Genomic DNA, 22899 nt, shown 5'->3' with positions numbered 1-22899 from the left:
GATTCCTGATAGGAGATAGCAGATGCAAAAATGTGGCAGATGATGAGATTTTCTTAGAGCACAGGTGGTTGCCTTTGTTACTGAAGATATATGGCTGGCTGGCTGAGATATTTAAAAGCGAGCGTCAGCCAATGCTAGCAAAAATAAACATTAGGTATTAAGGGCGAGGGTCCCTAGCACAGCAGGGGGCAAAGGGGATTCTATCTTGCATCTCTTATTGGTAACAGGTTTTATTAGCTGTTCGAGGTTCAGCGTTTCCAAGGATGTAGATTGCAAGAAGCCTCCTAAGGGCCTCTCTAGATGTCATTTTTAATGTGCATTCATGATGGATCTGTGCAAATACTAGTATTGGGATGGTTATACGTGATCCTTTTTTCCACAGTTTGTGCCTGGAAAAGTTTTGGAGTGGACATATTGCTTTGTAATTGGGAGTATGTCCCGTGGTTTCCTGCTGAATTACTGATACTTTCCATAATGCTCGTAACTTTCCATAATGTTCAAGAGTTGTGGTTGTTTTGTCCCACTTTTGTTGTGCTTTATAGTGCCACTCCCAAAGGCAATAATTCAGTACAGCAAAGTAAAAAAAAAAGTGGAATGTGTGGGTGGTTCAGTATAAATCCACCACTGTTTAATTCACCAGTGACGTTGCAGAATACACATTAAAAAAAAAAATCCATTTGGAGAGGCCCTAAAACAGCTTAAAAGGATATAATTGGGATTCTAAGCTCTGGTGTACTGTGGGCCTTGTTCACTTAGGCTGGGAATGAAATGGCTTAAGAACACCTGCATTTAAGAGCAAAGAAGTATCACGGGAAGTGTACGTGCATTTCAGAAGCTGGACAGAGGTTGAAGTGATGGTGCAAAGTGAAGGAGCGTAAGCTAGGCAGCTATACTCAATGAAGGCGCCATATTGGAGACATGGGAGCTCTAATAAGCTTAGAAGAATCTGCTGGCCCATCTACTCCAGCATTCTGTTCTCACAGTGGCCAATCAGATGCCTGTGGGAAGCCCACAAGGGGAAAATGAGTAAACATTTATATGAGCAATCAATGGCATTTTAGCATTTATTCTTTGTGCCCATGCTCTTTCTTTTCAACCATGTGAAAGTGTACGCTATAGTCTTCACCCATGTGGTGTTCCCAGCCTGCACTTCAAAATGGCTCTAAACTACTGGGAAGACAAAAAGCCCTCGCTGACACAATCCAGTGCCATCAACAAAGAGAATATATCCTGTTCTAACCTGGGTTTGCATTCCCAAAGGCCCCAGTCTTTAGAGTGTGGTAAAGACTTGAATTATCATTTGCAGAATGTCCCTGAGTTACTCCCCTTTGGTTAACGAGATCCGTGGTCTATTTATCAAATATTAACTGGGTAAAAGCACTGTTGTTGTTTACAAAAGAGCAACAACCAAACACCTTGGCAGCTCTTGATATAATTGGGTAGGTACAAATGCTCTCAATCATGCCATACTCAAAAAAACATATCTTTATTATTAGTGTTCATATACATATTATTTTTCTTTTTCTCTCAAAAGTATCTAAGTTGTACACATTCTCCTCGCTGTAAATACAGGCATTTCAAGTGTGTATGTATGTTGAGTGTCTAGTACTGTGTGAGTTGGAGCACAAATGAAACGAGCAGAAACAGTGGCACAGGAATTACTTGGAAAAATAAGTTATCTTGGTAAGATAATGTCATCAAAGTGGCAAGGTGACTGATATAAAAAGAGCAGGCTCATTATAAAACGTTGTGCCAGACATGTTATGGGAAGGCTGGTTGTCATGCCACGTCCGGTGCATATGATGGCGGTTATATACATTAGTTACACACAACTATTGCTCTGTCATAAAGGAACTAAGTTCTCAAAGAGGGGGAAACTCCATTGGTCCCCAGCACAGCAGTCTGGAAGCTGATACAAGTTCTGGAGAACTTTGCTCTTCAGAAACTGCATGCATCAAACAAGTTAAAATTGCAGATGCTTCTGGTTTGTGATTTTAAGGTAGGGCAGGCCTGTGCAATTTGTCACCTGCCAAGCTAAATAACAGCTCACTCACCAATGTCTGAGACTCTGTAAGACTCCCACTTCTGCTGCATGTCTAGGATTGTAAAAGCAGAAGACTTTGCAGGCTACAGGCAAGGTTGTAGTCAGTTTGGTGGGTCACAAGTTGTGCAGGCCTGAGGTAGGGCAGCCCCAAGGAGCTTCAGCTGGTTTAATGTTGATTAGCAAGGCAGGCTCCTGAAGATCACCACTACAATCTCTCTCTCTTTTCTCAGGGCAGGTGCAAGAGGCCATAGCTATGGCCATAATGCAGCCTGTGGCTCTGCCCTTGTTTTCCTGCAACAATCCAAACGCTGCCCCTGGCTGCCAGCTGTGGTTGCTCACCAAGTTACTTTCTTTAGAACACTGCGGAAGTCCAACTTCCCAGGATAAGCAAGCGTAGACTTGACAGGTTTAACTACAGCAGAAATGATTTTTTGTTTTAGAGCCTTCACTGGTGTTGATCCAGCACAATTCAGTTTATGAACTGTTGTTTATTCTACCCAGCAGGAATATAAGTCTTTTTTCGAATTCCCCAACATCTAGCAAATGAGTATTATTTAAATTGCCCCTCCCTCTTTTTAAAAGCAATACTTAAGCAGTTAGTTCTATTCTTTTAAAAGCTCCATGGCAGATGGAAGCTCAATAGGCCTATGCGAAGGTGGCCAGCTTCTATTTGCTCTTAAAGGAACATAACCTCCCTAACTCACTCTCCAGGTTGCATTTCCCCAAATGCATAGTCCTTAGCAAAATGAACAAACAGTAGCTATCACTTTCCCAATAACAGTAGCTATCGCTTTCCCATTAAGTGTGGTTTTTCAAACCTATGCATGACAGTTGAATATGGTTTCCAATCCATTTGTCTCCAACCTGTGATCCTGAAGATCACAGCTACTCCTGCCAGTCCCAGCCACCACTGGCAATGGTCCGGGGGATGGGGACTATAGTTCAAAACATCTGGAGGGCACCAGGCTGGGGAAGTCTGTTCTAACTCTATCTATTGCTTCAAAGCTCAGGAGTTACAGCAGGCTTTCTCTGGACAAATTTATTCAAAGGCACTGAACTTAGAACCTCTTTTGGGCATATATACAATAGAGGCCAGCACAGCAGTGCTCATGTGTGTAGGAGTTAAATGCGAAAAAGCACTTCTCCTCCAAGGCAGCCAGCATTGACCTAGATTTCTCACACTGTGGCTAAACTCCCAGTTGATCTGAATAGGTGAAGAATTAAGCTAACATGCACATCTTTGGAATACTCTCCACCTTGATTGCCGTTTTAATGTGCAATATGCATTTTGAGTGCTTCTACTTCTGTGCCAACTGCTGCTTATCCATGCAGCTTACCTGATTATTTTTTTTAAGGCTTATAAATGCAAGGGCATTCACCTTAGCTAGTCACCACCCTTGCAATATTGCCTGTTCCCTCAGCTCGTGGAATGGGAAAAGAAGCCTCTTATGAAGCCAGAAGAACAATATTGTATCTAATTCACTGGGCTTTTGCCGCTGAAATAATTCCCACCACCCATATGCAACGGCAAGCATGCTGTTCTCCCGTAGCCCAGTCTCCATTTTAGTAACCCACAGGCCACAACTACAGCTGCACTGGTTCAGTCAGCTGAGCTTTTATGGTAGGGCAAGTCCTCTGTGATGTGAAATGACTGATAAAATCTGCAACCAATAATTAATCTGCGGACTGTCAAAGGAAATTTTAAGCACCCTGAAATGGTCACAATTAATTCTATAACAAAAGGGGCTTTTAAAAAAAATCTGGATGAACTGCTAGGAGTTGCAAAAGTCTGTGCAAACCAGGTGACTGTTACTCCTACAGTGCTTCTCTTGCTGAGGTCTTGTGATGTGTTAAGCTTCTGCCACTCACACCCTTATTAGAGAACAGATCAGAGCTAATTAAAGTTAGATTCGGGGGCTGTTTGTTATTACACAAAGTTCTCTTTCACAGTTCCCAAAAGGAACTGGCTTTGGAGGTGGGAAGTGAAACTGTCATAATCTGGGTGGTTTTGCAATACAGACTACTGGTCCAGCTGAAAAATCTCAACAGTGGGGAATGCTGTGTTGTTCGCCTCCAGTGCAAAGCTGAAAGACCAGCAGGTGAAAAGAGTTCAAACTTCTGCTGGGCATCTATTATATAAAGTCTTATCCACTATCCATACACCTCTAGAGCAGAAATGCATGGAAAAAGCAGGACTGGCACTCTTGTAGAAAGATCATGGTAGGCACCCAATGGAAAACTTTTAAACTGATTCTCTTTCCAAGTCACTTTAACAGGAGACTAGCTCAGCAGTGCTAACTGGGTTATTCTAGAGGGGGAAATAGTAGTAAATAGAAGAATTCTGCTGCAAAGCAAAGTTGGCAGGCACCTCATCCTCACATTGGTTAGGGTGGAGGGGGGCACTTTTACACAGACTTTCAACAAACATGGCAATTTTGGGCTGCCTGAAAGCACTGTTTCATAGCTAGGTGGCATGTTTTTGACTAGCCATGGGCTGCTCCTTCATATTTTCCTGGTGCAGATGTGTCTGGGCTGGCCAAGCAGCTAGTCTCAGTGAAAGCTAATACCCCAAAGTTGTTGCGGTTAAGAGATTCCACATAACTATCTTGCTCTCAAATCCCCTCCCTTAGAGATGCGTACCATAAACAGCCCATTTTATCCATTTCCTCACCCCTCGTCAATATCTTCCTCATATGCAACAAGCACTTTCACCCAACAGGTGGCTTTTTTTTTTTTAATTCTTAGCACTGCCCATTTCCCCCTCCTCAAGTAAGTATTGCCAAAAAATGCTAGCCCTAGTCAAGCTTCCAGGGCCCCCATGTACCACGGACTCTGAGAATCCAGTAACTTTTACAATCGCCTCCTGTCCCCGACTCTTCCATTACTTTGGCTTCTTTCTTTCACTCCTTCCCCTTATTTCCTTCCAACCATGGATAGAATAAAAGAATAGGGAGACAAACACTACCCTGCCCCAAAGGCCTGGCCCATCCTAATTAAAAGGAGAAATAGGAGTGTGAGAACTGTGGAAAAGCAACGGGTGGCTACTCCCTGGTTTTCAAGTGGCAATTGCATTCATATTGCAACATGGCAGAGTTAAACTTGTGCTGCCTGGAAATCCCCTAAAGGGACACACGTTGCAGAAGTGACATCCCCTGCCTTCATTCTATACTCTGTTCCTCCTCCTCCTCCTCCTCTAGATACCTCTGAATGACCTATAGAGACATTATATATTATCTTTAATATTTTTCTTTAAATATAACTTTTGACTTTACATCTTAAGTTATCAGTTAACACAAATAACAAGAAAAGCAGCCCCTACGCGTATTTACAGATTACAGTTCTTGCACAGAAGAAGGATTTGGTTTCTGGAAGCAGAAGTAACATCATCAGCATCTCTTTTGTGTGCTTAAGAGTCTACGCCTTAAGGCTTGTAGACTTCTCTGTTAGTCCTGTTCCTCAGTGGCGTCATTTTGGGGGCTGATCACTAAACAGCGCTACATCTAGAGTGCTGCTTGCGCTGTTCCTGTAGTCTGCTGGACTCCTCCTTGTTCTCGAAGCCCTGAGGGCTGAGAGGCCCTTTCGGCCTGGCCTGACCCTAAATCTAAACAGTCATGGCCTGAATTCACACAGGAAGAGACTCCGCCAGCAGCCTAACTTCCTTCCTAGCTCCATCTCCATCTGATAAACGACGTTTCCCTTTGGGTCTGTTTTGTAGCCTTGGAAGTAGAGGAGGGAGGAATTGTCACCTGGCAAGAGTAGAAACTGAATGACATGGAAGATGCCAATTATTTTTTAAAACATTCTGAAGATTATTGCAATATTAAAAAATGGAAAAAAAATACCTCAGCACCTCAGGAACTCCCTGGACAACAAAGAACATGTTTAGAGAGTGTTGTGGGCTTTGAGGGGGGATTCAAGGAAGTCCCTTAAAGCAGCACCCCCAGCCGGGAAGTCTGTACTGATACAACATTCCCATAGCTCTTTCTCCTGGGAAGAAAGCGCCCTTTAAATGGCTGCGTGGCAACCTCCCTCCCCACAACACCACAGGAAATGTCTGTTTAAAAATAATGTGTTTCAGGAGTCCCTTTAAGAGAAACATTTTTGCCCCCGAAAAGAGGTTGTAAAAAACAGAAAAGGAAAAAATATCTTCCCGGAATAGCCCAACAACCATTTAAGAAGGTCTCAAGCCAGCTTTTCTTTAAGAGTGACGGGCTTCTTCAGCAGCTGCTGAGAGTTTCTGACTAATCCACGACTGTATTTCCTTAAGGACAGATGCAGTCACCTCAGGAAGCTCTTTGTGGAGGGCATGGTAAGCCTCGTCATACACCTGCAAAGAGAAGAAACAAGAACGGTTAAAGGCACAAAGCCATAGCTATGCAGACCCATTAATTTCAACGGGTCTTGTCTGAGTAAAACTTAGTTGAAAACGACCCAATGGATCCAAAGATGTTGGCACCATGTATCAAAACGACCAATTTGGGGGCTTTCTGCTGCCTACTGACAGTGGTAGCTTCCTGTCTGCCAGGGCAAAGGATAACCCACCACCACTGGCACCCACAACTCCTCTCTGTCAGTGGAGGTCCAGAGAAGAGGACACTATGTGCCATCCTAAACCTCTGCTCTCAACACCATCAACAGCAAGGGTGGGGGTTAGGATTGCACAACAGGCACTGTGTAGCATATGAATGAACTCCACAAGCTTACAATAACCCCCTCGCATCCTGCAAGCAACTGTGGCCGTCTGTGGCCTGCTAAAATAGAACTGCACTTTAGACTAGCACTTTAACAAGTCATCTTTCCTCTAATGCTCTGATGCACACAGAGTGGTAATGCTAGCATCACAAAACCAAACAGAGATTGAAAAAGAAGCCCCACATCTCTCCCTTGTTCAACTATCCTAACTACTGTTTGTAACCATGGATTGAAAGCAGGTACCGAATTTCAGCATGCACCATCCCTTTTGTACAAAACTACACTGCATGCACTGTAATTCTTCATAAATACTTCAAAATGGCTCGAAAGGCAGCTTGTTTCAAGCTGCTCATCAACACCTGATAAAAATACATTCTATCCCTCTTTTTTGTTTACTCTCCTATTGCTAGAGCAGATGTTCACTCAAACATTGAATGAATAAAAATTAAGTGTAATTTAAATATTTTATGGTTGTGAAATCCTAGTAGGTACTGCACTCCCCGTTTTTGTTTTTCTGCACATGCTTCCCATTACTAACAGCATCAAGGGAGAGATGGCTAGCCTGTTGTACTAATTGCTACCTCTTCATGTTAACTTCCTTGAGTTTTGGCTGAAATCAATAGAATGTTCACCCTACTCAGAATAGACCCAGTGAAATTAATGGACACGGCTAACTGGGTTCATTAATTTTAGCAGGTCTACTCTAAGTTAGCTGGGTGCCGTCCAGTGGTATTTATTTCCAAATAAATGTGCTTAGGCCTACTTAAGTATTGCCCCAGAATTTTACTCATTTCACCCTGTGGAAGATAGAGGAGTTGACATATGCCTCTTCCCCATGTGAGGTTTTCCTCTACAGTGCCTTACATCAGTAGGAAAGGAGCCCAATCGAACTGCCAAGCAGTAAACACCGATCCCTTAATCCTACAAAAAAAGCCAAGATAACCTTGAGAGTTTTATCCTGGCTTGGTGCTGTATCCATCAGCAAATAAGAGCCTTTGATATCACAGAGTTTGTCAGGTGAACCATGGAGCACCAGCAGGGGAAGAGTCAGTTTGGGGAGCGCACGCTCTATTTTGGCAATGGCATTCAGCAACTGGATGACGAAGGAGACTTTCATGCCGCCATGGTAAACCAGCGGGTCTGTGGTGTAAGAGTCAACCTGTTGAAATAAAAGGGACATTGAATGAACATTTTATGGCTTAACCAACTCCTCAACGGATACTTGCTTTAAAGGCAGCACATTTTAATGGACAGACACCCTCTTCTTATGTGGTGAAGCCTCCACAAAGGTTCTCAGTTCTGACTGCAGTCACATGAGAGGTTTTAATTTATATGCTGCCTTCTACAGAAAACCATGTTCAAAGCAGGTCATAATATACAAAAACAATACAATTCGTTTTTTGAAAAATCAACACAAAGTATCAATAACCATCTCAATTCCAAAATATTTCAAAATTAAGCAGGACATAGTGATACATCAATTACATTAACAATAAGAGAGCATCAACCTCCTTTCTCTTTTGACTCATCACAGAATTCCATGGACTCTGCTGGGAGATTAGCTCCTTCTTCCCTCAGTTGGTAGCAGCCATTCCATCTCATTACAGTAGAGGGGGAAGAAGAGGGCCACCACTGGGTCTGGTGGGGCTCCTGCTGCCCCCACTCCCTGTAGTGGCCCTTGGCACAGCATGGGGCCCTTCTCTTCCCTGGACAATAGAAGGCAGACACAGCAGCAGCAAAAAATAAAAGCCAGTTTAGCCAGCAAATGCTACCATCTATCGTTTTAATTCCCCCACAATGCCTCTGGAGCTCTATGTACTATTGCTCCAAAGCAGCGCAGTCTTGGGGCCCCAAAAGCATTGTGGGGGAATTAAAATGGCGGCTGCCAGCCACAGCCACCTGGGCTTAAGCACTGGGCAAAGGAAAACCAGTGGACCAGGAATGAGAGGAGCAGGGTGGCTGGAGCCAGCATGTGGGGTACGTGGTGCACCCTCCTGAGGGTTCAGGCCACTGGAAACTGCCTGGCAGTGCTTATCTCCGCGGCTGTGTAAAGAGTAAGTATGAACAGCAGATAACATGGGTTTTCTGAAATGGACTTTGCTCAATACTCATGGGAGATGCTGCTTGTGCCGGAAGTTCAGTTTCTTGTTGGTTTGGGGTGGTTGCTTTGATTTTTTTGAAGGCAGATATGCTTTCTAGTCAAATACTGAAACACAGCTTGGGTGCAAAAGTGTTGTTGGAGAAATGTGGGGCACAGTCATCCTGTGCCTCTATTTCTCCTACAGAAATGTTTTTCTTAGAAACGCTGGGTTGTGTCCCTGTGCCTAAAGGGTACGTGGGAAGGTTGTGGGGAAACCCAGAACAGATTTTGTTTGCCTGGACGGGGGAAGAGAAGAGGAAAAGGAAATCCTTCTGTACAGGTGGAAGTCCCTAAGTCCCTGCACCAATGGGATAACTTGGTTGCAAACAGTCCACTCTAAATAAGTAGGCAAGTATGAATAAAGGCATTTCTTCCCTTGCCTTTATCTAAACCATGGGTAGGCAATCTAAGGCCAGGGGGCTGAATCCGGTCCAATCGCCATCTAAATCTGGCTCATGGACGGTCTGGGAATCAGCATGTTTTTACATGAGTAGAATGTGTCCTTTTATTTAAAATGCCTATCTGGGTTATTTGTGGGGCATAGGAATTCGTTCATTCCTCCCTGCCCCCCCACAAGTTCTGAGGGAAAGTGTTTGCTGACCCCTAAACCCTGCTTCTTCACTGTCCTCCTCCCATTTCTGCTCAGGAGAAACCTTGCTTTAGAAAGGTCTGGCTTCCTGTTCAATGTGCTTTCAGGGAAGAAGAAAAGAGATGGCTAACGGAACAACTGAGGCGAGTTCATGCAATTTTTCCAACTCCCTTTCTCAGCACCTGGGTGTGCTCTGACATTTTCACCTGGGCCAATTTGACTTTTCTCCTCCAATTTAAACAAAAGTGCTGGGTTGCTCCGGCTACTTAGCAACTGGCTGCAGACTAAAAGCTGCCAAGTTGTTTGTTTGGTGCTGTGACACAGCACCACATGCAGGCAGCCCAGCCTCAAGCTGCTTCCCGGACAAAAAAGCAACAGATAAAGAATTCTTGGGGGAAGAAAAATCACAAAGGAGTGGGTGGGCGGAGTGACAGACGTCCCCTTCCTACAGAATAAAATAATGTAGATAAATTCATATGACGTACCACCTTGGCCACCCTCATATGCAAAGCCACAAATGCCAGGAAATAGCCTAATGGGATTTTCTTTGTTTCTTCTTTCTAACCTTGTTTTATGCTGATTTTTTATTTTTTAATCCTAATGCAGGAGAGAGGTTTTTTTTTTAAAAAAACCTAACCAACTTTTGCTGGGATGTTAGTGACCAGGGCAGCTGATGTGACCATGTAGAATGGGGCATATTTCTATGAAAGGATAGAGGAAGAATGGGCAGAGGTGATTCATCCCAAAATGGATGATCCTCAATGCCTGTCAGTTTCCCTTAAACGCTTGTGTTTTCCTTCTAATGTTAGTAAACAGGATGGAGTCAAAGGTGTGATTCACACATGACCTTAAACCAGTGCGGTGTAGTGCTTAAAGTGTCAGACCTGGTTGAAATCCCCACTCGGCTGTCAAGCTCACCTTGGGCCAATCACAAGGTTGTTGTGAGGATAAAATGGGAGGGGGAGAACTATGTATACCACATTGAGCTCCCTAAAGGAATCATGGGAAACAAATGTAATAATTCACCCATCCACTAAATAAAACCATAGTTAACGTTTAGCTGTTGTTTAACACAAACAAGCTGTGTGCTACTCTAGGCTGCTCAACACCCCCCCCCTCCATTTTACTCCTTGCTCACTCCTGGCAGTGCCTTGACAGGAGCAAGAAACCACAAGCCCTGGAATGGCATCTTGAGTCAAAATGGTGACCAACCATAGACAAAAACCTGTTGCTCGATATCAGGAGCCATCATGCAAAATTTGGATATTATATCCTATTTCCAAACACATTTTCAAATGCATAATGAACAAACAAGTTCCTAAAACATATAGTAAATTATACTAATTTTATTAAAACCTCAGGCTTTTTTTAAAAAAAAATGCAGCTATAAAATGACACAATAGCAGTAGTAGTAATATGCTGCTGGCTCTTGAATTTGCTCTGTGATTCAGGGAAAAGAATGTGCCCTTTCTAGCATGTAATCAGTGGCAATCCCACAACATGTCATCACTACATTCATCTTTGATGTAAGTGGTAAGATAAATAAACATGCACTTATTTGAAAATGTTCCTGTTTATCCAGGCATTCAGTGACTGAAAAATACTGTCCCTAGCAACCCTGAGGTCACTGGAATAAAGGTTTTAACCACAACTGTCTTTTTAATTGAAACCGTTTTTAACTGTTTTAGGATGCTTCTTTTTTTAAAAAAACAACAACTGTGGATGTGCTTGCCTCCCTGGGCTTCTCTGGGAGGCAGGGCAGGATATTAGATTAGATTAGATTAGATAAATTTATTGTCATTGTCCGTATATACACAGTATACACAACAACGAAAATCAAACACCCAAGACCGGATTCACATACACATTTGCACGTATCTCCAACACTCTCATCCTATTCAGACATAATCTATTAAAACATACATAATCCAGAATATAACACAACCTATTAGAAGCATAGCATAACCTAAAACCTATCTCATTCCTTACTACTCACTGCTTGCTATTTCTTACAACTGGCCCTGAGATCATTGTTTAGTGCAATCAGAGCTCTTGGATAGAAACTATTCAGAAGGCGTGTGGTTCGTGTTTTCATTGTCCTATATCTTCTGCCCGAAGGCAACAGTTCAAAGAGGTTGTGAGCAGGATGGGTGGGATCTCTCAGGATATTGTGTGCCTTCTTCAAGCTGCGAGACGTGAAGATCTCATCCAGGGTTGGTAGTTGGAGCCCAATAACATTCTGGGCAATTTTAATTATTCTCTGTAAGGCTTTTTTATCCATTCCAGAGCTGCTCCCATACCACGATAATATACTATAGGTTAAGACACTCTCAATGGTACTATGATAATAGGACAGAAGTAGGTGCTGAGATAGATTCAATCCTCTGAGCATTCTCAGGAAATACAACCTCCCCTGTACCTTCCTCACAACCATATTAATATTAAATAATATATAATATAATAATATAATAATAATAAATAATATAAATGAAAAGAAATAAAAAAACCAAAACTATGGTAGAAATGCGGTTAAGTAAGTACAGTAAAGCAAAACAAAGAAGAAAACACAATAGACATCACTGGAACATTGTGAGTTGCTTTGATACTACAGAGTAATCATGATGCTTGCAACCCCCTCCCAAGTTTCCAGCACAGAAACTATTGCCTGGGTTCATCTGTTAGTGAAACCACAGAGAAGGACTACTTACTGCTAGTGAAACGGGGCTTCTCCCATCTCGGGGGGTGGCGGACAGGGGAACCCCCAGAACAGGGTGCAGGGGGAGCGCTTTCTTCATCAGGTAAGCACAAATGCTTGCACAAATGCTTTCTATGTTGAATTCCTCCTAATATCCTGATCCTTTCCTGATACAGTTCTTCAGCCCTAAAATTTGGTTTAATGACCTTTTCAGAGATTGGGAGGGGAAGGCTGGTGTGTGGGAGAAGGTTGGATTCTGGATTCCCATCTGCTTTGTAATGATCACTCAGGTCCACTGAACCAGCTGGATGTATCTTAATGCAGATGGAGATGCACATTATAATATGGGACCAATAGGGATTGTTCAACTAGATTCAGGGGCTATTGGTTTTTAAGGCAGGCAAGCCCCCCCCCAACAAGTATAAACCTATAGCAACACAGCCTTTGCATCAAACACATTTTAGATTATGGTGACAGCCTTGCTTTCTTTTGAAATTGCACCCCAACACATCTGGAGTTTTGCATCAGATTTAACAAGCAAGAATTTTTTTTTTAACCAAAATGTCTCAAATCCACCATTTACATTTCAGTTCCTGGTTTGCAAAACCAAACTGCTATGAACACAAACAAGTCAGGAAATTCTTGGAGGACATCCCAATGATATTTATAGAGACTAGAAATTGGTTTGGCAGATGAATACGTGCAGCATGTAAATAGTGGCTGTTCCCAGTACAATCTAAACTTGTATTCTGCAGGTTTTGAGGGTAGATGACACTAAAATGCTGGGGATTTATTTCTGTCAAACTACAGAGAGGTCATTTTTCAAAAGTAACCCAATGTCAGCAGACACGGCAATGTTTTCAAATTGCTTGGAAGTTCTGGTGCACATAGCAGAGATGGACAAACTGTGGAGTCAGAGATCAGCTTTGACTCACCTTGGGCATTTTTGCATCGCTGGGCTCTGTTATTGCTACTGCTACTACTATTATATCAATTTATCATCTGCCCTTCACCATAAGTTCCCAAGTTGGGTTACAACAACTGAAAATACTGCATTAAAAACGTTTTAAAACAAACTATAGCCACAATAATAGGGTGGGTCCTAATACACACTCCTTATAGGTGTCGGGAAGTGGGTCTTGAGCACACTTGTGCAGAAAGAGGCCCTAGAAAGGCCTGGATGAGCTTTTAATCTGATACAGTCTCATGTGCATATCAGACAAATTCCCATGCTGTTCCCAGCAGATTCTAAATTCGTGTTTTGAAGATTCTGAGTGTAGGTGGAACTAAGAAACTGGGGACTGCTGTGTGTGTGTGAGAGAGAGAGGGGGGGGGGGAGGGAGGGAGGGAGGGAGGGAGAGAGAGAGAGAGAGAGAGAGAGAGAGAGAGAGAGAGAGAGAAACTGTCCAAACTTTTATAGGTAATGTTTCAGAAGAAATCTAATCTCAGCAGACTAGACAATATTTCCAAATTGCTAGGTATTTGTAATGTATGACGACACATCAAAGAGGTGTTCCTGGTTCCAAAGCCATTTGTTAAGCAGTAGTGGTCAGTGCAGTGGAACAGCATCACAGAGTTGCCTAGCCAACACCAGTGTTGCTACAGGTTAACTGGGCGGTGCTGGGGCAGGACTGCATGGCCTTACTGGTGGAGCCAATCCAACATCTGCACAGTCCTACCCACACCATTGCCCTTCCCTGCCCCAGCACTGTCCAGGTATGCTGTGCCAGTGTTGGGAGGGTGGCTACACAACACCACCACTCCATGCGAGCTGCTACTGCTAGTACAGGTCCAATACATTGCACATCTGGACTATAAGGATTGTATGCCTTCCATGAACACTTGCCAAAAGCTGCCTTCCGGAGAGGCAGCCCATTGTTTCTTCCTAGTCAAATATTGTCTAGCCTGACTGATAATGGCTCTCCAGGCTCTCTCAGGCAGGGATCTTTCCTAGCCAGATCTGTTATCAGAAGGGCAAACTACAAGTTACACTCACTATGTAGCTGTGCCTTTAAGTATTTGATTTGTTTTCTACACCAATTGCTGGGACCCTAGCATGGGGATTTGGAAGGCTTTAACCCTTTGCCACCTGCTGTGGTTCTGATCTGGATTATTGCCCCTGTGTGTCTGTAATTTGCCGGGGGGGGGGGGGACGGGACGGACCATCCCATACATTTCAATAAGAGCATTTTAATGTTTTTTTTTTACTATGCAAGCTACAGGTATGTTGCAGCCCCTGTGCCGGCAATTTAAGTTAAAACATCCCTGTACTGAAAAGCCCAGAAACAGAGGAAATTTAGCATGCAGTCTGGCTCATGGACTCTTCAATGAAAGATACCAAAGATTGAATCTGAGACCCTAAATGCAGAGCATGTGCTCAATTACTTAGCCACATACACCCAATCCTCCTTTAAGCTGCTATGTGTGGACCTCTCTGTTAAGTACAAGTGTTGTTGACAATGTTGACTACAACAGGCTGGATGTGCTAAGAAGCATTTTAACCTTACTGCATTGCTGGCACCCTGTTGGCACTTTGCTGTCAGACACCTTCTTAGCATTTCCAGGGTGAGAGCTCCATCAGCATGTATTAATCATTGCAATGCAGCTTACCTAGCGAGTTAGCAGCATTCAATATATTTACAGTGCATCTGAGAGAAATCTGAGCTGGTAGGAATGTGCGTTCACTAACATGCTATAGTCTCCTGCTTTTTTCAAAATCCCAGAGTGCCATTTCCTGTCAGTTCAGTTGATCTTTACAATGAACTACAACCCCGTCTAGCAATCCTTTGTCAGGCTCTGCTTACATTCATTCCCCCCTCCCTGTATGCCCATGATTATGTTCTGCTTTAAAGAACAAGTACATTTTTATTTGTTACTGTTTTGATGCTAAAGCTGCTGTGGACATCTCTGGTTTTACTAGCGGCTGCAGATGCAGGTTTGCATCCTGAGCTTCAGGAAATGTCTGTAAGCAGCACAGAGGTGCTTGTCTACAGAGCTACTGCAAAATGCAAGGTCGACTACTGGGGAGCCTCCACCACTGGTGCATCATGGCAACTATGAAGTCAACCCATTTGCTTCCATATTAAGATGAAGAAGAGGGACACAGAATGACAGAATGAATTTTCCCTGCTTCACAATACTGATGCAAAACATATGAGGATTAAGTCATTTCAGGCTGGATTAAATTTTCTCCTCCTAAGTGCCGTATGAAATTCTCTCATTGTCTATACAGAAAAGGTCCCATCCCTTTTCCAAGGGCATTTCATCAGTTTGCACCAAGATGCAACTTGGCACTTGTAGTTCAGTCAAACTGCTGAGGCAAGAACAAATGGACAAGACTGGGAAACAAGAACAGACACCGCAGTGATTTGCAAGAGCAATAAAATTCTCACCTCTTTCTTATTCCGGGAAACGACGTTTGGGTCGATAGATCCCAGGGACAAGTTTGGCAGAACTAAGTTAAGTATTTTAGCTGCAAAAACCTGAGGGAGATGAATGTAGTTAGTAACTTGGACAGCAAAGAAGAGAATTGCAGGAGCCAGATCGGCAGGTGGCAGAAATGGTTCGAGGTTCTCTGTTGCTGTACCACCACATCAATGTTATATTCCAGCTGAGGATCCGGTCTTAAGTGCCAACTAACAGCTCTAGTACAAATACACTGAAAAGGCAGGAAAAGTTCCCACGGCCATTTACAAGGACAAGCATGATGCAACAGGCAGTGTTCCTCAACACATCTTTGTCCAGCTTCAGGACTCCTGCATTTCTTCCTGGCACCAAAATAAGCAGGGAGAATGTCCTTGCTGAAGAAGCTAATACTGAGGCAGCGTTTCACTTTTCAATGCAGTCCAATTTTGTCTCATCACCATTTACTTCTAATTTCAGTGTTACAATGCAAATTGTCGCCTGTGCAATCCACCCAGCATTTGCCTAGGCTGCAACTCTTTCTGCGAGGAACATTCTCTATGGGGACACAAATAAACAAGAACAAATGTGCAGGCATTGACTAAGGAAATCTATTGCATACCTGCCCTCTGGGAGTTAAATGCAAAAGGTCTGAACTTCTGGAGCATACAAATGCCCACAGAAGAGAAGGAAAATGTATTTCTTTCTCCCACTAAAAGCATTTTGCAATCAAGCCCAATATTTAAAATTCTCCTCTGATCTTTTGAAAATTACCTTCTAATTAAGTGGTGATTGCTTGGAAATGTTGACAACCAAGAAAACAAATAGCTGGGCCTTTGTTTTATAGTCTCTTTGAATGTCAAATACTGTATCCAGAGATACTTCCTGCAAAGTATAAAGTGTGACCTTGCTAGAGTACAAATCCATTAAGTACGCCCAGTCACATAACATTCTCTCATCCTCCTTCATCAAAGTTGCTATGGATTGGGAAATTATACTGTATTAGAGCAAAGATAAAAGGATGAAATGAAGAGTTTCTCCAAGGTACCAAATATCAAAGCAGTCACAGATTTCAGAGGCATTTACAGGCATTGCAAATGCCATTGCCATGGAACACTCCTTTTGTACCAAAGCTTCATGAGCTCCATTTAGCACATGGGCCAAGAGAGAGATTTTAGGACATAAATGTATTCTCCAGAAATGCAAATGTGGTCCTGCAACTTCAAGTCACTTGGAAAAGTTCACCTTTCCACTGGCACTAATGCACATATTTCTACATGTTAGGAGACCCCCTCACAGAGCTGTATTTCCTATCACCCTTAATGAACTACAGTTACCAATATTCTTTTTTTTTTTTTTGGGGGGGGGGTGCCATGACTATTAAAGACGTATAAGAGTGCTTTAAATATATGACATGAATGTGACCCTGTGCTTTGTTTGTGCACTACTACTTGTACTCTGCCTAGTGTGTTTTGTCTAGGCTTAGTTCCTAGCACTGGCCTGAGAAGATGAGATGTTCTGGCTTCCTGGGGGATGATACTAAGTGAAGCAACAGGCTTTTAATTAAACAGCTTTGTGTAACAAGTACCTTCATAGATAAAATATCTGAGGAAAAGCTAATGAACTCATCTGAGCAGGTTCTTGCACAGTGTCTTCTGCCAGGAGTTGTGGTTGGTATCATTATGGTGCATATCCATCTACATCAGGGTTTTCCAAACTTGGGTCTTCAGCTGTTTTTGGACTACAGTTCCCATCATCCCCAAGCACTGGTCCTGCTAACTAAGGATGATGGGAGTTGTGGTCCAAAAACAACTGGAGACCCAAAGTTTGGGAAACCCTGATCTAGATGATGGTACATATAAATGCACTGCATGCACTCTTAACAAGACAAATAAGGTGGGATTCAACTATGTTTTATTCAGAGTAGACTAACGAATATGTCCAAGTTAGGGGCATCCATTTCAATAGATCTTCTCTGAGTAAAACTTAGCTGAATTCCACTGATATAAATAATGAAGATTAGGATATGTCCCCATTCTAAAAATCTAAATTTTACCATTATAAAGTCTGAGTAGAGCATCAACTGTATGCATGCTCCCATGCTTACCATTAACAGATGACGGGACTGGCTATAGGGATGGAGGCTACTTTTCCAATCTCAGGGCATCCCCCCCCCCAACATCCACTTAAATGCAAGCAAATTCAAAATTGCTTGTTGTGTAATACTGAGACTAAACCTATGAAGCTAAAGCAAACCAGGTTGAACTTCGCCTCCCAAGCCCACTAATCACATAAATGTATGTCATTAGGCAGAATTATAACTGTCAAGTGTCCTTCCACTCATAGTGACTTTACAAAGGTAAACATGAACCTGGAATATGGAAAAAACCGGGGAGGGGGGGATTGTAAAGGTAAAGTGACAGCAAAGGCCAGTTGTTAGGTATTTGCAGGTTTCTCTGCTCCATATCTCTCACTCTCAATGCTGCCTCATGCGCTTTCTTAAAAGGCAGCCACTGGGATTTTACTATTCACATGTTTCCAACACATATTTAGCCCCATAGTCTTCGTAGTGACCATGAATTTTCCTCTGAAATTCATTTAAAATTGGTAAGGACCTTAAATCAATCCTTTCCCCCTTTTCTTTTCTTTTTTAGTGCAAATTGACATGTACAGAGAGGAAGGACTGGTGGGAAAAAAGAGCTACTGGCTGGAGACTGTGTGAAGCTCAGCTGACATTTAGCTAGTGTGTTGGAAATTAATTTATGCCTGTATTTTTACCTTGATCGGTGTTGCTACATCTGGGCTTGCAACTACTAGAGGAGAAATTAATACCATGCCTGAAAAGTCATTTGGTCTTTCGCACGCGGTGAGGATGGAGATGGCTCCTCCCTGAAATGAAAAAGCAAGCAATATTTTGAGTGAAAACACTGGCAAGTACAATGAGTATTATAGTCATAGGATTGTAGACCTGGAAGGGACACCAAGGGTCATCTAGTCCAACCCCCCGCAATGCAGGAATATTAATCCCAATAGAGCAAAGAGGGATTCTAAGTATTTTATAGGCAAGTACAGTAACCAGGTCTGTTACTGTACCCAGGTATCTTGTTGATTTGCTCTAGTGATGCGCTACAATTGAGCCAAAGCAGTTAACTTGAATTTCCTTCTACACACAACAAAAAACAATTTTAGATAAGAGTTTCATCCTCACATGCCACTGAGTTCAACTGACAACTATTTTTTTGAAGTGCCAACATGGGATCACAATGCCTGTGAAGCTGGCAATCTCAATTTTTATAACATGGATACAAGTGTGTATCACAGGTGTGATTCACCTGCCAATCCCAGCAGAGCATTTTTTGTGCTTCAAAGGGGGTTCTAGTGCTGCTGCAGCCACTGCAACACTCAGAGGCACAATTATATGAAAAAGGCATCCTGTCAATCTGCACGGAGCTATTCTGTGATAGTTACATCAAGCTCAAGCTCATCCATATATAAATCTCAAGTTATACATAGTTTAGCAGAGAGAAATAAGAACAGTAAACTACTTTATTTACTACCCTCCCACCTATGAAATTTAAAACAGTAATTGGGGTGGGGCAACAAGGTGCAAGAAATAAGGGTATGGTTGTCCTGGTGGTATGGAAAGGAAGGATGCCTCTGATGTGCATATAAAGGTAAAGAATATGGAGGAAGAACTGACACAATCAAAGGGGCACGAGATGGTTGTATGTTATCGAGAAAGACAAGGTGAGTTAATGAGCCATGCAACTGGAAAAGGGGAGATGGCAGAAAAAACAGGCTGGCCAAAAAAAAATCCAGGATACCAACAAAAGACAAAGAGAAAACTGAATGAGTAAGAGAGTTGTGCAGCTAGACACTGAGTAAAACCTCAGCTATTAAACACACACACCCAGGCAAAGCTAGCTGTTTTCTGACATTCAGACATTTCTTTAAAATTTCTGGGGTTTTTTCCTCCTCCAGAAGCAACAGCTCAGGGTCACAATGGCTGTACACAACCTCTGGTATCAGTATCAGAAGCAGCATGCCTTTGAATGCCAGTTGCTTGAGAGCTCAAATGGGGGGAGCGGTGCTGCACTCATGTCCTGCTTGTGAGCTTCCCACAGGCATCTGGTTGGCCACTGTGAGAACAGGATGCTGGACTAGATAAGTCCTTGGTTTGATCCAGCACGTCACCTCTTAAATTTGTGTGTGTGTGTGTGTGTGTGTGCGTGCGTGTAGGGCTCCTTTGCTTGAGAGGGGGCTCTAACTGGCTGCCTCACATAGAGCAGCCAAATTCATGTGTGAATGGCCTGCAGGTACCTTGGCATTCAGAGCACAGCTCTCAGCCAAAACCCCTACTTTTCCCTTATGCATATGAGGTATTTGAGAACTAAGGCTGAATCATTTGGGCCTAGTTATTCTTACTGCCCAGTTATCCTAGCCGCCCAGAGTGGCTGGGGCAACTCACTCAGGTGGGCGGGGTACAAATAATAAAAGCAGGTCTGAACTGAAACATGAAGTTTAGGAAGAAGCATGAAGCACACATATGCGAGTTTTCACCACAGCAGCACAGGTCACAAACACCTTGGTAGGAACTAGGCTCAACAGAGAAAGAGAGTCCTTTACATGGGGAGGAAGGCCTAGTATGGTGGTCTTTAAAAATCCTGTGAAGGACTGGACTCTAGAATCTTCTTGGAGACAGGGGCTTTTGCAATTAGAGACTAAACTAAGGCTTTAAATGCTTGAGTATTGTTGGCTAATATTTGACCAGTCTTTTAACAACACTGTTTCAACTAATCAAATGGCAAGGCTATCTTGGATCACAAATTAGTACAACCAGGACAGAGCATATCTCAGGCACCAATAAGCAGGGAGTGCTCAGTGGGAATTACAAACAATTAATTGCCTTGGTGAAATTCTATGGAGCTGGAGAGTCATAATCCTGTTTACATGTAGAAACGACAAGAAGACTATGTAAGACTTCATTCTGATGAGGATTTAGGAATCAGACTATTGCTATAGTCAATTTGCCTTTAAAGGTATGCTATGAGCTTCAAACCAAACATCTTTATTCAAGTAGGTTGCATTCGGACTAATAACGGGTGAACTCAACCAGCTTGTCTCAAAAATCATTTTTGTTTTGCTTTGAACTTTCCTTGGGAACACTCAGAAACTTAAAATTAATTATTTTTTGTGTGCTGAATTCTGCTACTACCCATTCCAAACAAAGAAAAGTCTTTCTAGAAACAGGAGAAGGCTGCCTAGCCCCTACTGAACCAAAAATGATGGTCCTGAGCATGTTCAAAGTTTTCATTTTCCTGCCAGGGAGCATGGGATTTGTAGTCGTCTCTGTTTCCTAAGGCAAATTCAACTGAATTAATTAATAGGGGTCCTGTTCAAAGGGTAGTGAAGCTTTTAGAACTAGGGGAGTTCATGTTTCAGATTTCCACGGTTGCAAAACTGCACCCACTAATCCTGACTCAGTATTTTCTTTTTAAACTTAACAATAGATAATGCACTTTTCATGTGGCAAGTCTTTGAAGCATAATGCCGTGGGATATGGGGATGGCTAACAGCATGGTAGTAATGCTAGATAAAAGGAGGGGGCATCATATTGGCTTAGAAGATCTTCCAGGGGCCTTAACTAATGAGCTGATCCTACTGGTTGCCACTCTATAGAAAGGAACAACACACTGAATAACTATCCCGTTCCTACTATTGATGCAGGAGTGGACATTGGCACTCCTGCAGCGCTGATAGCTGCCTCCAGCCCTTGCTTAGCTGAGCCAAGCAAAGGCAATTACATAGCAAGGAGAGAGCCAGGGCCAGTTTTATGCCATGGGATCTGGCTCAGAGGTCAGAAGTCTGGGTTTGCTTTGCAAGCAAATGCAACACTGCAGGTAAATATACCAACCCTTAATGACTGGAGATGCAGATTAACAGGGCATGTATCCCCATAATGAAAGTTGTTGAACTGCATGCTCTAGAGCCCTATACTGGCATACCATTCCTCTGAAGTGTCTGGCAAGTGGCTTAAACATACTACCTTTTGTATTTGCATTCCTGATCCTTTTTATGTTTTGCTTATATACACAATAATAATAATTGAACATATAATAATTGTGCATATTCTGTGTTTTAAAACTCATTATTCCCATTCATGCAATAAGGAAACAAAAAGTCTTCATCAAGGAAAGCAGAATTTGGAGTTATGAGTAAATTGTGCATATTTGTATATATTCGCTTATTTTGCATAATTCATGCTTCTTTTGTTAAATGGCAGAGGGAGCTATGCTGAAGCTCCCATTCCGAGATCACAAGTAGTCCTGCTCAGCATTTACTTTGGTTTCTGAAGTTTTCTCAAGGCATTATCCATTTTTAGGTTATCTCTAGCTTATCTCCACAATCACAGGGACTAAGCACCTGGGGGAGCTAGCTTTGTTTTGGAAAAGAACACAGAGATGTCCAGGTCATTATTACGTGTCTACTATGAACTTCCATGCTTGCATGGTTTGTGAACAAAGACAACACATAACTCTGGCTCAAAGTGCCACATTAAAAGTCACATGTTTTTCCCACTTGCCTTCTCCTGGTGCTGAATCTCTCTGACCATAGCTTTGCCCTAGTGTAGGCTAGCTCTTCTAGTAACCAACAGACTTCTACTAGGTAGTTTCTGCTCCTTTAACTGCCATCTGATTTACAGTTAATCAAAACCATATGTGGAGAAAGGAATCTGTGCCTACCCAACATTTCAGAGTGCCTGAGAAGAAATTGAATGGGAAAGCCATAACTCTGCATAGAGTGGGACATCCCAGAAGGCAATGGGCTTATTTCAGTTCCTCATCCTTTAACCATTAATAGTAATTAATGGAGTAACAAGAAATAAAACATACCTAGCTTTGGAAAAGTTGTGTTTTCCTTACTTACTACATCAGCCTTGAGCTTGATTAGTCTCTCAACCTTGGCCATATTGTGGCCAGTCATGTGGGTTCTCTTTCTCTTTGCCTCTCACAGCTTCTCACCAAAAAAGCTCACCAAAGTGGCTTGTTTAGTCACCACACTGGTGCTCCATTGTTACACTAACTACGGTCCTTGAGTTGTAGAGAAATGTATTGGCCAAAAACAGTAAGAGGGGAAACAGCTTAACTCAACTTGCAAAGTGGTGTGTGAGTGAGAGAGAGAGAGTTCTTGGCTTGGTAATGTTGGGGAAAGACTGGGGGCCATAGTGAGGCTGAGAAAATGTACAGGGTAGCACAATATCCCAAATGCACCTAGTGTTTTACAATTGTCTTACATTTCTGGAAGATCTGTTTGCTCTTTGGAGCCCAAAGATAAAT

General features: G+C 42.7%; 1 protein-coding gene across 9 annotated transcripts in view; it reads right to left on the bottom strand.

Annotated features, from left to right (window-relative positions):
- Positions 1-1467: 1467 nt before the first annotated feature.
- Positions 1468-22899, bottom strand: part of MGLL (monoglyceride lipase) — an 85688-nt gene continuing 64256 nt past the window's right edge. For all 9 annotated transcript variants that reach the window (XM_079964587.1, XM_079964591.1, XM_079964586.1 and 6 more), the window contains 4 exons: positions 18341-18451; positions 15553-15642; positions 7680-7895; positions 1468-6371 (listed from right to left, as the gene is read on the bottom strand). In XM_079964587.1, coding sequence (XP_079820713.1) covers positions 6243-6371; positions 7680-7895; positions 15553-15642; positions 18341-18451 — 546 coding nt within the window. In that variant the 3' untranslated portion in view covers positions 1468-6242. The remainder of the gene's footprint in view (positions 6372-7679; positions 7896-15552; positions 15643-18340; positions 18452-22899) is intronic.

The sequence above is a fragment of the Podarcis cretensis genome (genome assembly GCF_951804945.1).
Source record: "Podarcis cretensis genome assembly, chromosome: 2".
NCBI lineage: Eukaryota > Metazoa > Chordata > Lepidosauria > Squamata > Lacertidae > Podarcis > Podarcis cretensis.
This window is presented reverse-complemented; position numbering and strand designations above follow the sequence as displayed.